We start from the raw sequence: 14618 nt of genomic DNA, 5'->3' as shown, positions 1-14618 counted from the left end.
ACACAAACACACACATAAACACACACATATATATATATATATATATATATGTGTGTGTATGTATATATATATATATATATATATATATATATATATATATATATATATATATATATATATACACACACACACACACACACACACACACACACACACACACACACACACACACAATCCAAAACAGTGGAGAAATGGAAATACTCCCCAAAACAGAGCACAACAATATCACTGTCACATAGAATCTGATCTATAATAAGAATGAGATCAGGCCATTGTTGGTGAACAGTATATACCCAATATTTATCATGCAGGAGTAGAACAATCTATATGATTTTATACAAACTGTCCTAAAATTTTGTAAAGCTGGGTAGTGCCTAAGTTGCCCACCCTACTGGAACATCACTGCCCCTTATTAAAAAAAGAAACATTTCAAAGCAATAATAGAATAAATAACTTGAATGCTGGAGAATTGTGGCATGTGGCTTGTGGCACCCATCATCATCATCATCATCAACCCTCTTTTTCCCATTTTTTACATGGGGTCAATGTGCCATGCTATCACCATCTCTCTCGATTCAGTGTTATACTCCTGCCTTCATCTACACTCATGCCTAATTGTTGTAGATCTTCTTTCACACAACCCATCCACCACTTTGCTGGACACCCTTGTTTCCTCATTTGCCTTCTTCCTTTCTGTCCCAAATCTTATTCACAACATTGTCTTCTGCGTTTCTGCACATGCCTGAATCACTGTAATTTGTTCTCTTTGATCTTTTCTGCAATTGGAACTACTTTGGCTTCTGTTCTTATGTCCTCATTTCTTTGCCTTTCCCACAGAGTGCATCCTACCACCCATCTCAGGCACTTCCATTTCCATCACCTCTAGCTTCCTCATCTGCTCTGTCTTTATTGCCCAGGTTTCTGTACCATACAGTAGTACTGGTTGCATCACTTTTTTGTACACCTTATTTTTCAGTTGCTTTGGCATTCTTGTGCCATACACTACATCTGCCCCTGTATGCCATTTGGTTGCAGCCCCTCTGCTTTGACTTTTCATTTAAACTTCCTTTCTCCTCAACCACCCCTCCTAGATACTTGAAGCTGTTAACATGTTCTACTGTCTTCTGTTCTATCTCATTTCTCAGCTTCTTCTGATTTCCCCAATGCGCTGCCATTACCACTGTCTTATCTGTACTTAGTTTCATCCTACGTGTCTTCAGTTTTGCATTCCATTCCCCTACCCTGTACTGGGTTAGCCACTCAAAAGTGTAAACATATGGCGTTAGGTGAATCAGTGGCACGTAAATATGCTTTAAGTTATTTGGGGCGCCTATGTGACCATACTGGCACTGCAGAGCACAGTCATAATCAGTGCCCAATGTTCAGTATTCCTCTGTGTTAGAACCAGGCTATAATAATAAAAAACATAGATTCAGATGATAAAACTGGGATTATTGTAGGATCTCAAAAATTTATGTTGGTTAAGTACGTAGCCACCTAGGAATAAATAACCATAAAACAGTCTGATTTACAATAACTGTAGATTTAGATACTCAAGTAGGTTTGCTAAACTTTTTGCAAGATGAGAATAACAACATAGGAAGATGCATCAGAAAGGGTTTCTATGAAAAGAAAGACATGCATATAGAAGATATTAAATCTGATTGATAATGAAAACACAAAAAATGTAAGGTTTTGGTGAAGTGCTTTGCCCATTTTACTTCCTACACACACACACACACGCACACACACACACACACACACACACACACACACACAATATGGTGCATGACAAATCTGTGTCTTCAAATTCAAAGTATTACAAACAGCAGAAAAATAGGACTAGAAAGTATGTCAGTGGAAAAAAAACTGGAACTGTCATAACAGATTAGAATGGAAAAGAAATGAAAAGCAATCATTGAGAGTCACTAGCACTAGTTTCAAAATCCATTAGTGAGGCACTTTGAAGTAATACTATAATCACCTTAAGTTATTGTCACAGTTCTACATTCATTACTGAGGCATTAACACCATTACTATAATTTCTTATTGAGTCAGTAGGAGTGTACTATCATTATTATGAGTCACGAACACTAGTTCTATAATCACTGGGACTAGTAATATAATCACTCACTTGGTTACTAGCACTATGATCACAAAGTCACTAGCTCTTCTTTTATAATCATTAAAACAGTCACTAATACTCCTTCTGTAATCACCATAAGTCACCAGGACTAGTGCTAGTGTTAATGAGTCACCGGCACTAGTGCTATAAGCATTTAATGAATCACTAGTACTGCAATTTCTCAGTCACTAACGCTAGTTCAATAATCACTCAGTGGGTCACTAGCCATGAGTTCTAGAATCACTACGAGTCACTAGTACTATAATCGTTTAATAAGTCAGTGACATAAGTATTGTAATCACAATGAGCCACTGGCACCATTGCTACTACTATAATCAGTTAATGAATCACTAGGATTGGTGCTGGTGGTGTAATCAGTGAATTATTGTGGTTCTCTAAGGAGGTAGCATGTTAACAAGAAAAGGGCAGCATTTAAGATGTTTAAAGAACTCAGATTAACAAGAGAGAGAGAGGGAGAGGGAAATATCAGATGAAATAGAATCTGAGAAAGGCCATGATGATAAATGCTCAGCAGGGAAAACATACTGAAAATACATTAAGAAACTCAGAAAAAGCATTTAATAAATACTTTAGGGGGCAAGTGAAAACTAATAGAAACATACCAATTCTCTTACAGTCTCAGTCTGTATTTTTCTTAAACTCTTCTTTTTAAAACATTCAGCTATTCATATTTGAGGAATGCCTCTAGTCTGTATTGTTTTAATATGGTTCTGACTTTCATCCAAGTTAATAATAACATCTGAGGTTATCTACACCATATGATACCAAGGTAGTTTTGTTTTTTTATTTTAGTTCTAATAAAGTCAACCCACTGCATGGCATGTGATTCAGTCAATTTGTGATTATCCAAACAAAAACAAAAACCCAATCCAAATCAAACCACACTAATATTTGTAAAGATTAGCATTCAAGTCCCTTAGAAGTCTGTGCTTGGTCCTCTTCTGTTTGACATCTGTCTTTCTGACCTCATATCTGACAACCAGGACCTCTGGTTGATCAGAGCTGTTGACTGTAAACTGGGTATTATCATCAAAATTCTTAAAGACATTTATACCCTTAAGAGATTATTGTTGCTAATAGCTAGTGTATGGATAATGAATGCTAAAAAATGAGAAATACAGCTGTGTAAGTAAACTCACCATAACGGTAGACATTCGAATGACCACTGCTGCAGAAACCTTAGCTATATAGATTATAACCTGACAGGGATATAGTAGCTAGACAGCTTTCAACGCTTCAGGGCACCTTCCATGCACCCAAACCACTAGTCAGCTCAGCTGATCTGACTTAAAAAGACACGTTTGGAAATCAGTCCCTTCAGAGCTTTCATGCCAACAGACAGAGAGCAAGAAAGAGAGAGAGAGGCTGAGCCCTAAAGAACAATGTTAGGAAGAACAAAAAATAAATGCCTACACCCTGGTATAAACAACAGACCAAAAAACTATGGGGGATGGAGGGAGTAAATAACTACTGCAGCAATGATCATTAGAACATCTGCTGTTACAGTAACAACTGTGCTATTTTCATCATATTGATCACTGCAGTAGCCTTAACATTATGAATAAATTACCTTAGCTTACTGTATTTGGGAGATGAAAGGGAAAGGATCCAGCAGACCCCGGATAATGGTCCTGGCAAAGTCTGATCTACACCTAGAGAAGGAACCACGCTTGTAATGCTTTGTAAACATATGAACAGAGGACCAAGTTACTGCTTTTGGAATACTACTAGAATCCAACCCTTTCTAAAAAGTCATAGATGAAGCCAAGGCCTTGGTAGAGTGGGCCTTGATCCTGTGAGGAATAGTTTTGTTGTGGTAGGTAAAACAAAGGTAATAGCCCAAGACAACCATTTGAAAACAGTCTGATTTCACACAGGTTGCCCCTTGTTCTTCTTATCCTCACAAGAAATGAACAACTGATCACAAGATCTAAAAGATTTAGTTTTGTCAAGATAGTATCCAAGTTGTTTGTGAACATCCACAGTGTGCAGTATCCTTTCTCCCTTATTTGTAACTTCAGGAAAGAAAACAGGGAGATGTATAGCTTGGCTTAAAGTAAACTAGGATACCAGTTTAGGCATATAAGAAGGATTCATTCAGAAAGAAATCCTGTCTCTTTAGAAAATGAAACACAGCTGACTCACCATAACAGCTTGCAACTCAAACACTCTTCTCCCAGAGGTCCAAGCAATCATTAAGACAGTTTTGATCCCAAGGTTGATCCACCAGTTTTCTTGGACACCTCTGTGTAAAACTCCTTTTAAAAACATTTTGACATGAGGCTGTATAGAGAGAGGAAGATCCATGGGCAAGCATGCTAAAATGACTGATAAAGCTAGTTATGTTGTTGGCACCATCTAGAAAACCCTTTCCATTTGCTAATACATGATTTTCTAGTAACAGGCTTTCTTGCCTCCATTAATACATGCTGCACTTCCTCGGTAAATAGGTACTTAAGGGGAGTTAAAACCCAGTTATCCAGGTTGTCAGTTAAAGCTGATTGGGGATGAGATCTATCAAACACCATTGATCTTGTGTAAGTAGATCCATTCTGTGAGGAAGCTTGCAGTAATTGCCCCTTGCCATTTCCAAATGAAGGGAGAAGCACTGTTGCCCGGGCAAGAAGGTAGACACCACAATGATCGTTGGGGATTCTTTCTGAATCTTCAGACATACCCTGGTTATCAGTGGTAAAGGTGGAAATTTATGCAGGAACATTCTTGTCCAAGGAAAGGAAAAGAATTCTGTCTTCTAGTACTTCTTGCATGGATTCCTGGAGCAGAATCTTATCAGGTGATTGCTCAGAGAGGAGGCAGATAGATCTATTTGAAGAACTCCCCAGGGATGGATAAATCTTGAGAGACCCCCTTATCAAGTTTCCATTTGTGTGGGGTATGCCCTTGTCCTGCTCAGCTTGTCTGCCACACAGTTATGTTCTAATGGAATGTAGGATGCCTGTAGAGTGAGACTGTCATTTAAAGCTATATCCCACGCTAACATGCCTAGTCTCCAAAGGAGGTACAACCTGGTTTTCCCTTGTTTATTGATGCACCACATGATTGTGGTAATATCTGTAACAACTTGAAGAGATCCAGGGGACCAAAGATGATGCAGAGAGTTGAGTGCCTTGATCAGGGCAAAAATCTCTTTTACGTTTATGTTATATTTTATGTTTACGTGTTTGCATCTGTTTTTTGCCCCACACAGCTTGTACTTTAATCCCTTTTGAAAATTCTCCACAAGCAAAGTCTGAGGCATCCGTAGTCACTGACTGCTTTGCAGCAGGAAGGGAGAAGGGGAGACCTAGGTTTAGGAAATTTTGCTGTCTCCATCAAGTCTCTCTCTTCTGATAAATCCCATCACTGGGATTGCAAAAGACAATAGTTGGTGCTGGGACCAAAGAAACTTCAGATACCATTGTATCTTTCTCATGTGGAGTTTTGCTAGAAGTATCATTAGAATCAGATATGCCATGAGACCCAAAATCCTGAAGTATTCCCTTGTAGTGACATACGTCTGAGTAGAAAACTTTAGAAATATATCTAGATATATTTTTCCTGTGGAGGAAAAGCTCTTTACAGTGACATATCTAGCTGACAGGAATACAAACCTGTGTGAGGAAGTCAAAAAAGACTTTTGAATGTTCTTTTGGAATCCCAGCTTGTGCAAGCGCTCTCTCACCCAAGTGAGAGATTTCTGACACTTCGAAAAAGACTCTGCAAAGATAAGCATGTCATTTAAATATGGAAAAATGTGGATACCCTCTAGCCTGCAATGAGCTATATCTGGAGTTACACACTTTGTAAACATTCTTGGTGCAGTGGATAATCCAAAGGGTAAGTGATCCAGACACACACACACAAACACAAAAAAAAAAAAAAAAACTTAAGAAACATTTGCAGCCTGAATAAATTGAGAAGCTATGGTAAGCAGCTTTTAAATCTAGTGTAACTAGTAAACTTAAATGAGGAAGAAGATGTAACAGTTTGAGAAGTGTCAACATTTTGAACTTGGGCACTATCACAAACAGCTTTAGAAAAGAAACATCCAGAACTGGTCTTCAAGCATTTTCTTTTTTTCTTTCTTTCTTTAGCACTAAAAATGTCCTTGAATAAAAACTTTTCGCAGAAAAAGTAGTATTAGAATTAATCAAATGTTTAGCAGCAATAGAATTAACAAAGCTATTGCTACTGGATAAGGTTTGGGATGAGTGTATAGCAAAAGTATAAAATTGAGGAAGTTTATATATTCTATCTGATTTTTTAGGGACAGCAGGTTGATTATCAGGAGAATTGCAGTTGGAGAAACACATATCCTCTAAAGCTGACAAAACTGGAGGAATGCGTAAAGGTTCTGGATTTTCCTTCTGTACAGTTCATTATATTTTCTGAGTGACTAAGAAACCTCAGTGTTCTCTCACTAAAAATACTGGTACATTCTGGAAATAGTCTCAGAGAAAGAAGAATCCTCATGGAAGAATCAGAAACTGAGATCTTCTCTGAGTTTGAATCAGAAAACTGAGGAGAAAACCCATATCTGCCCCTTCATCTTCCTGTCCAGATGCAGAATCTTGAATATCTTCCAGAAAAGAAGCATCCCTCTTTTCTTTTACCAGAAACCACCTGATGAAAAGGATTAAAATCCCAAATTAAACCCTGAGTCAGACCCAGTAAACTGCTCCTGTCTAAGGAAATTTGAGGAAGATTAGATACATGTTTAGTTTTCTTTTTTTTTACAGGCAAAATGAGGCCAACAGTGTTATTAACAGCAGCAGCAGCTTCCCCAGGGATGGGCACAACAGTTTGACCAACAAGGAAGACTTTTCCTGTTATTTCTCCCAGGTCCAACAAGGGTAGTTGTCCCTTACCCACTGAGGGAATCCCAGCAGCTTCAGAGGTAAGTGGCCAAATCCCAGAATATAGTGGCTGTAGGTGCTACAGAGGGATACAAGGTAAAAGGTGAGTGGTCTGAGGAACCAGCTTTGGCCACAGCAAAGTCAATGATCTGTGTCTGAGGCAAACTGCTAGTATGCTGTTGTGGCAAAGGCTGTTTCCTTAACTTTTTCTTTTTTTGGCTGGAAGAAGGACTGAATATGGGACCAGTAGACTTTTCCTTGGTCAAGCCAAAAATGATACCCTTTTCTCGGAGAAAACAAGCAGCATAAGCTGGCGAAAATATAAAGTCTTATAAATTCATGTTTTCACACAAAAACTCAGTGAAAAGCACATTAAAACACATTGCCAGCCCCCATAAATTCAAATAAATACAAGTTTTCATCAGAAAAAAATGTTTTTAACTACTATAGACAACTTTTAATCTGACAAGAAAAAGTGTGCCCCTATCTAAAATTACTAAGTCTCATGAGAGTCCATTACAACACAAACGCCTAACTTCAAAATAACTTTCCAAAGACACAAAGTACAACAAACAATACATTTTTTTAATGTGGAAGGTTTTTTCCCAAAAGGGAACTTATCTGCCCAGCAACAGAACAGTAGAAACCAACCACTGATCCTCAGAAGTCTGCAGAGGAGCTCTGGCTTCCTTCACAGGAAAGCTCTAAATGACTTGGCACCCAAACTCTGCTCAAGCTGACCAATGGTTTGGCTGAGTGGAAGGTGTCCTGAAGCTTTAGAAGCTGGCCTGCTGTTATATACTAGTCAGGATGTAACCCATATAGCTACGGCTACTGCGGCAATGATCAATATGATGAAAATTATAGTTTCCGTTGGAAAACAATTATCTACTGCTTACAATCCATTTATCAAACAAAAAAATATTCAGAGGCCTGGGTACCTGGGTAGTTAGTTTCCTTTCCTTTGATTACCATTTAACAACTGTGGTCAGGTTCTTCTGTAAATCAGGAGTAATTGCTAAAGGTATTTCAGCTACATCCAAGTAAGTAAAAGTTTCCCCTATATTCAATGCTGTTCAGACTTATTATAGAGTACCATGTTCCCATTAGTATGTACCTTAGTAGACATAGCCAAAATCTTGTAAAGCTCTAGCGGTTTCTTGATAAGAAAATCTATAATCTTAAGAACGCGAGTTACCAGGCAAGGCTGGTAGTCTTGTCTTTGCACTTTGTGCCTTATAGACTCCTAAGGGCTGAATTTTGCCTTGTTTACCTCATGAATACAGATCCTGTGATACTTGAATTTGCCTTGTTTACCTCACGAATACAGATCCTGTGATACTTGAATTTGGCTAGTTTACCTCACGAATACAGATCCTGTGATACTTGAATTTGCCTTGTTTACCTCACCAATACAGATCCTGTGATACTTGAATTTGCCTTGTTTACCTCACAAATACAGATCCTGTGATACTTGAATTTGCCTTGTTTACCTCACGAATACAGATCCTGTGATACTTGAATTTGCCTTGTTTACCTCACGAATACAGATCCTGTGATACTTGAATTTGCCTTGTTTACCTCACGAATACAGATGCTGTGATACTTGAATTTGCCTTGTTTACCTCACGAATACAGATCCTGTGATACTTGAATTTGTCTTGTTTACCTCACGAAAACAGATCCTGTGATACTTGAATTTGCCTTGTTTACCTCACGAATAAAGATCCTGTGATACTTGAATTTGCCTTGTTTACCTCACGAACACAGATCCTGTGATACTTAAATTTGCCTTGTTTACCTCAGTAATACAGATCCTGCGATACTTGAATTTGCCTTGTTTACCTCACTAATACACATCCTGTGATGCTTGAATTTGCCTTGTTTACCTCACTAATACAGATCCTGAGATACTTGAATTTGCCTTGTTTACCTCACTAATACACATACTGTGATACTTGAATTTGTCTTGTTTACCTCACTAATACAGATCCTGTGATACTTGAATTTGCCTTGTTTACCTCACTAATACAGATCCTGTGATACTTGAATTTGCCTTGTTTACCTCACTAATACAGATCCAGTGATACTTGAATTTGCCTTGTTTACCTCACTAATACACATCCTGTGATACTTGAAACTGTCTTGTTTACCTTAATAATACAGATCCTGTGATACTTGAATTTGCCTTGTTTACCACACTAATACAGATCCTGTGATACTTGAATTTGCCTTGTTTACCTCACTAATACAGATCCTGTGATACTTGAATTGTCCTTGTTTGCCTCACTAATACAGATCCTGTGATACTTGAATTTGCCTTGTTTACCTCGCTAATGCAGATCCTGTGATACTTGAATTTGCCTTATTTACCTAACAAATACAGATCCTGTGATACCTGAACTTGCCTTGTTTACTTCACTAATACAGATCCTGCGATACTTGAAATTGTCTTGTTTACCTTACTAATACAGATCCTGTGATACTTGAATTTGCCTTGTTTACCTCACGAATACAGATCCTGTGATACTTGAATTTGCCTTGTTTACCTCGCTAATGCAGATCCTGTGATACTTGAATTTGCCTTATTTACCTAACAAATACAGATCCTGTGATACCTGAACTTGCCTTGTTTACTTCACTAATACAGATCCTGCGATACTTGAAATTGTCTTGTTTACCTTACTAATACAGATCCTGTGATACTTGAATTTGCCTTGTTTACCTCACGAATACAGATCCTGTGATACTTGAATTTGCCTTGTTTACCTCACGAATACAGAACCTGTGATACTTGAATTTGTCTTGTTTACCTCACGAATACAGATCCTGTGATACTTGAATTTGCCTTGTTTACCTCACGAATAAAGATCCTGTGATACTTGAATTTGCCTTGTTTACCTCACGAATACAGATCCTGTGATACTTGAATTTGCCTTGTTTACCTCACTAATACAGATCCTGCGATACTTGAATTTGCCTTGTTTACCTCACTAATACACATCCTGTGATACTTGAATTTGCCTTGTTTACCTCACTAATACACATCCTGAGATACTTGAATTTGCCTTGTTTACCTTACTAATACAGATCCTGTGATACTTGAATTTGCCTTGTTTACCTCACTAATGCAGATCCTGTGATACTTGAATTGGCCTTGTTTGCCTCACTAATACAGATCCGGTGATACTTGAATTGGCCTTATTTACCTCACTAATACAGATCCGGTGATACTTGAATTTGCCTTGTTTTCCTCACTAATACACATCCTGTGATACTTGAATTTGTCTTGTTTACCTCACTAATACAGATCCTGTGATACTTGAATTTGCCTTGTTTACCTCACTAATACACAGCCTGTGATACTTGAATTTGCCTTGTTTACCTCACTAATACAGATCCAGTGATACTTGAAATTGTCTTGTTTACCTTACTAATACAGATCCTGTGATACTTGAATTTGCCTTGTTTACCTTACTAATACAGATCCTGTGATACTTGAATTTGCCTTGTTTACCTCACTAATGCAGATCCTGTGATACTTGAATTGGCCTTGTTTGCCTCACTAATACAGATCCGGTGATACTTGAATTGGCCTTATTTACCTCACTAATACAGATCCTCTGATACTTGAATTTGCCTTGTTTTCCTCACTAATACAAATCCTGTGATACTTGAATTTGCCTTGTTTACCTCGCTAATGCAGATACTGTGATAATTGAATTTGCCTTGTTTACCTAACAAATACAGATCCTGTGATACTTGAATTTGCCTTGTTTACCTCACTAATACAGATCCTGTGATACCTGAACTTGCCTTGTTTACTTCACTAATACAGATCCTGCGATACTTGAAATTGTCTTGTTTACCTTACTAATACAGATCCTGTGATACTTGAATTTGCCTTGTTTACCTCACGAATACAGATCCTGTGATACTTGAATTTGCCTTGTTTACCTCACGAATAAAGATCCTGTGATACTTGAATTTGCCTTGTTTACCTCACAAATACAGATCCTGTGATACTTGAATTTGCCTTGTTTACTTCACTAATACAGATCCTGCGATACTTGAATTTGCCTTGTTTACCTCACTAATACACATCCTGTGATACTTGAATTTGTCTTGTTTGCCTCACTAATACACATCCTGAGATACTTGAATTTGCCTTGTTTACCTCACTAATACACAACCTGTGATACTTGAATTTGTCTTGTTTACCTCACTAATACAGATCCTGTGATACTTGAATTTGCCTTGTTTACCTCACTAATACACATCCTGTGATGCTTGAATTTGCATTGTTTACCTCTCTAATACAGATCCAGTGATACTTGAATTTGCCTTGTTTACCTCACTAATGCACATCCTGTGATACTTGAAATTGTCTTGTTTACCTTACTAATACCGATCCTGTGATACTTGAATTTGCCTTGTTTACCTCACTAATACAGATCCTGTGATATTTGAATTTGCTTTGTTTACCTCACTAATACAGATCCTGTGATACTTGAATTGGCCTTGTTTGCCTCACTAATACAGATCCGTGATACTTGAATTGACCTTGTTTACCTTACTAATACAGATCCTGTGATACTTGAATTTGCCTTGTTTACCTCACTAATACAGATCCTGCGATACTTGAATTTGCCTTGTTTACCTCACTAATACAGATCCTGCGATACTTGAATTTGCCTTGTTTACCTCACTAATGCAGATCCTGTGATACTTGAATTTGCCTTGTTTACCTCACTAACAGATCCTGCGATACTTGAATTTGCCTTGTTTACCTCACTAATTCAGATCCTGTGATACTTGAATTTGCCTTGTTTACCTCACTAATGCAGATCCTGTGATACTTGATTTGCCTTGTTTACCTCAATAATGCAGATCCTGTGATATTTGAATTTGCCTTGTTTACCTCACTAATACAGATCCTGTGATACGTGCCCTCCATTTTCTCAGTAAGTCAAACATCACAGCTAACAGTGGAACCTTCATTTGCAAATAACTAAAATGCATCTTAGATATAGATTCATCACATGGCATATTTCTGTTAATTAAACTTCTACTGCAAGTAATGCAATCTGATTCAATATATTCATTCAAACATAACCTGGATGACTGACTGGCTCCTCCCAGATTTAATCATGGACTGGTGGGCCACACCCTCCTTGATAAAGTAGTTACAGCTCGAGAGAGGATATTTGGCAAAGTCTTTATGCATTAAGCTAATTACCCTTGTAGATTCTCTGATCCTATGAGTCACAGTTGTATGAATGTTTAATAAAGGCAAGTTGTCAGTTTGAAAACAATGTCCATAGAAAAAAGTTTGCATCTAATTATGATTGTTTCAAAAACTGCATTTTTCAGTTTTAGGAAACAAAGTTACACGGGTAAGTAATGCAGGTTTCAAGGCCATGATACAAGATAATTGTAAGGTAACAACAGATTATCAGTGAAAAGTAGTTTGTTCGAAACAGTTCATTTATTAAGATACCTAGTTGCTGTCTACTATCCAAAATCATATACATTGCATAACTTACACACTGAAAGCATTTGCAGACAATTCACAAGCACATAACTGATTTCCTTTTATTTGACAAACTCTCTTTTTCTTACCAAACAGTCCCTTTGTCTTATTATTGTAGTCATTTGGAAGATATAGCAGAATATTTATCATGCCAAACGAAGCAGACAATGAAAGAGAGACTTTCCCACTAAATGTCACATTTATCGAATCATTTCTTTTTATGTAGAGATCTGTACCATTGTAGAAATCTGTCTGAAGTTCTGATAAAAATGTGAGAGAAAACAGAATTAGTTATAAGTTGTTTTACAATGATTTATAAAGCAACAACACTCTGTGCAACAATTTAAAACATAAGAAATGTAACACATTTTTATGATTACGGAAAAACTTATAAAACATATTGTGCATTTATCAGGTAATGCACAAGTAAAAAAAAAAGGATTTATTACAACTGTGAGACATACTCAGCAGGGTAATCATCCTATATGGGAATGACAAGGTTAAATTATTAAAATAGCAGATTTTTTTGTTTGCATTCAAGTTGTTTATACTTGAAATAATTTAAACATTTCCAAAATAAATTTATTTTAAGAAACACATTAATGTATTATGTGGTGATGACTATCAATATTCAAAGGTTTTATTTATATCATGTTGGGGAGTTGCAATTTCCATAATGGTTAAGGTGTTTACCTCACAAGCAAATGGTACTAGTTTTGATTCTCAGCTTTGAAAGAAAATTGTCTAGGCTTAAAATGGCCTGCAAGAGCAGCTAGCTTAGTACTTGCCTATGAACCAGTGTTACAATTCAGTTACTGTCATTTCACCATAAACTAATGCTATACATAAAAAAATCACCCATCACCAGTGCTAACTTCCACTTCATTATGCATGTAAAACTTCTGTAGGTAATGACAGCAGTAGCTAACAGACATAACAGAATACCAGTACTGCGGTTTGGTCTTTTAACATGACTGACTATCACAAATTTCTGGCTTTGTATGAGGAAATGAATATCTGGTTGTAGGGGAATTTAAAATTAGTATTCCATTCGATATGAGTATATTTCTTTGCTTTCAATTTTAGTAAATTTCCTCAAGGGGTCTACTATAAATAATCACATCTCTTTTAAATAACTCATGATAATTCAAACCAAAGCATAATCAGTTCATGATAATTCAAACCCCAAACGTCTAAAGACTAGGCAGGACAACAGCAAACAAAACACAAAAATTTTTTACAGTGGGTATGACCCCTGTGCCCCCCCCCAATGTAGGGGTAAAACCCAACACCCCCAGACTATATACATACCAACTTTGAGATTACTTGAACTCAGAAAAGACAAAGAAAGTGAGGAAACAACACCATCACCTCCTTACCCGTCTCCACCATGACAGGATGTTGGTGATATAGGTTCAACATTTTGTTTGTCAATCATATGGCCAGGGACAAACAGCAGGGACCCTAAACCCATGCTCCCTACTTGTTCCTGCTAATTGTATCTAACATGGAAGTTACAAACTCTCGACTAAAGCACTGTTCATTATGTCAGTTTTGACTGAATACTCTTCAACTTTATGCTGTGTAGCCATGTGGAGACAATCTATTGTCTGTCTCACCATCTGCCTGTCTCTGGCAACCTACCCATCCACCTGTCTAGCTATATAGTTTAGTTAGTTAAATTCAGACATGAAGAACAATGGATTTTTATTTTACCATAAACAGCACAATGCACTGATATCAAATACAATGTGTGACAAATGCAACCAAAGAAGTGCTTTCCAAAAGTTGTTTTAGATATCATTAATCCAAATAACACAACACCAGCAGTTACCCAGCAAAGATTAATAAGTGAGGTGAACAAATTAAATGGAATGTTTACCTGGAGAGTATGAAAATGAGGCGTTGCCACCATTCAAAAGAATTTGGATAGCATTATTAGAGCCCAGAGTAAACTGAACCTGTTAAAAAAGAAATGACAGTAACAGAAGCACTCATTCAAAATCAACTGCTTAGGCTACATTATCATACATGAACAGCATATTTATAATGCAGTTATAGTAAATGTTCATTTCATAAGACT

General features: G+C 37.2%; 1 protein-coding gene across 1 annotated transcript in view; it reads right to left on the bottom strand.

Moving 5' to 3' along the window:
- LOC122801229 (mucin-4-like) overlaps positions 1-14618 on the bottom strand; it is a 279676-nt gene that overhangs the window by 118581 nt on the left and 146477 nt on the right. Inside the window, exons 16-17 of the mRNA XM_044070782.1 lie at positions 14418-14496; positions 12625-12795 (exon numbers count right to left, since the gene is read on the bottom strand). Coding sequence (XP_043926717.1) covers positions 12625-12795; positions 14418-14496 — 250 coding nt within the window. The remainder of the gene's footprint in view (positions 1-12624; positions 12796-14417; positions 14497-14618) is intronic.

Source organism: Protopterus annectens, chromosome 4.part1, assembly GCF_019279795.1.
Source record: "Protopterus annectens isolate FY-2018-M chromosome 4.part1, PAN1.0, whole genome shotgun sequence".
Taxonomy (NCBI): domain Eukaryota; kingdom Metazoa; phylum Chordata; order Ceratodontiformes; family Protopteridae; genus Protopterus; species Protopterus annectens.
This window is presented reverse-complemented; position numbering and strand designations above follow the sequence as displayed.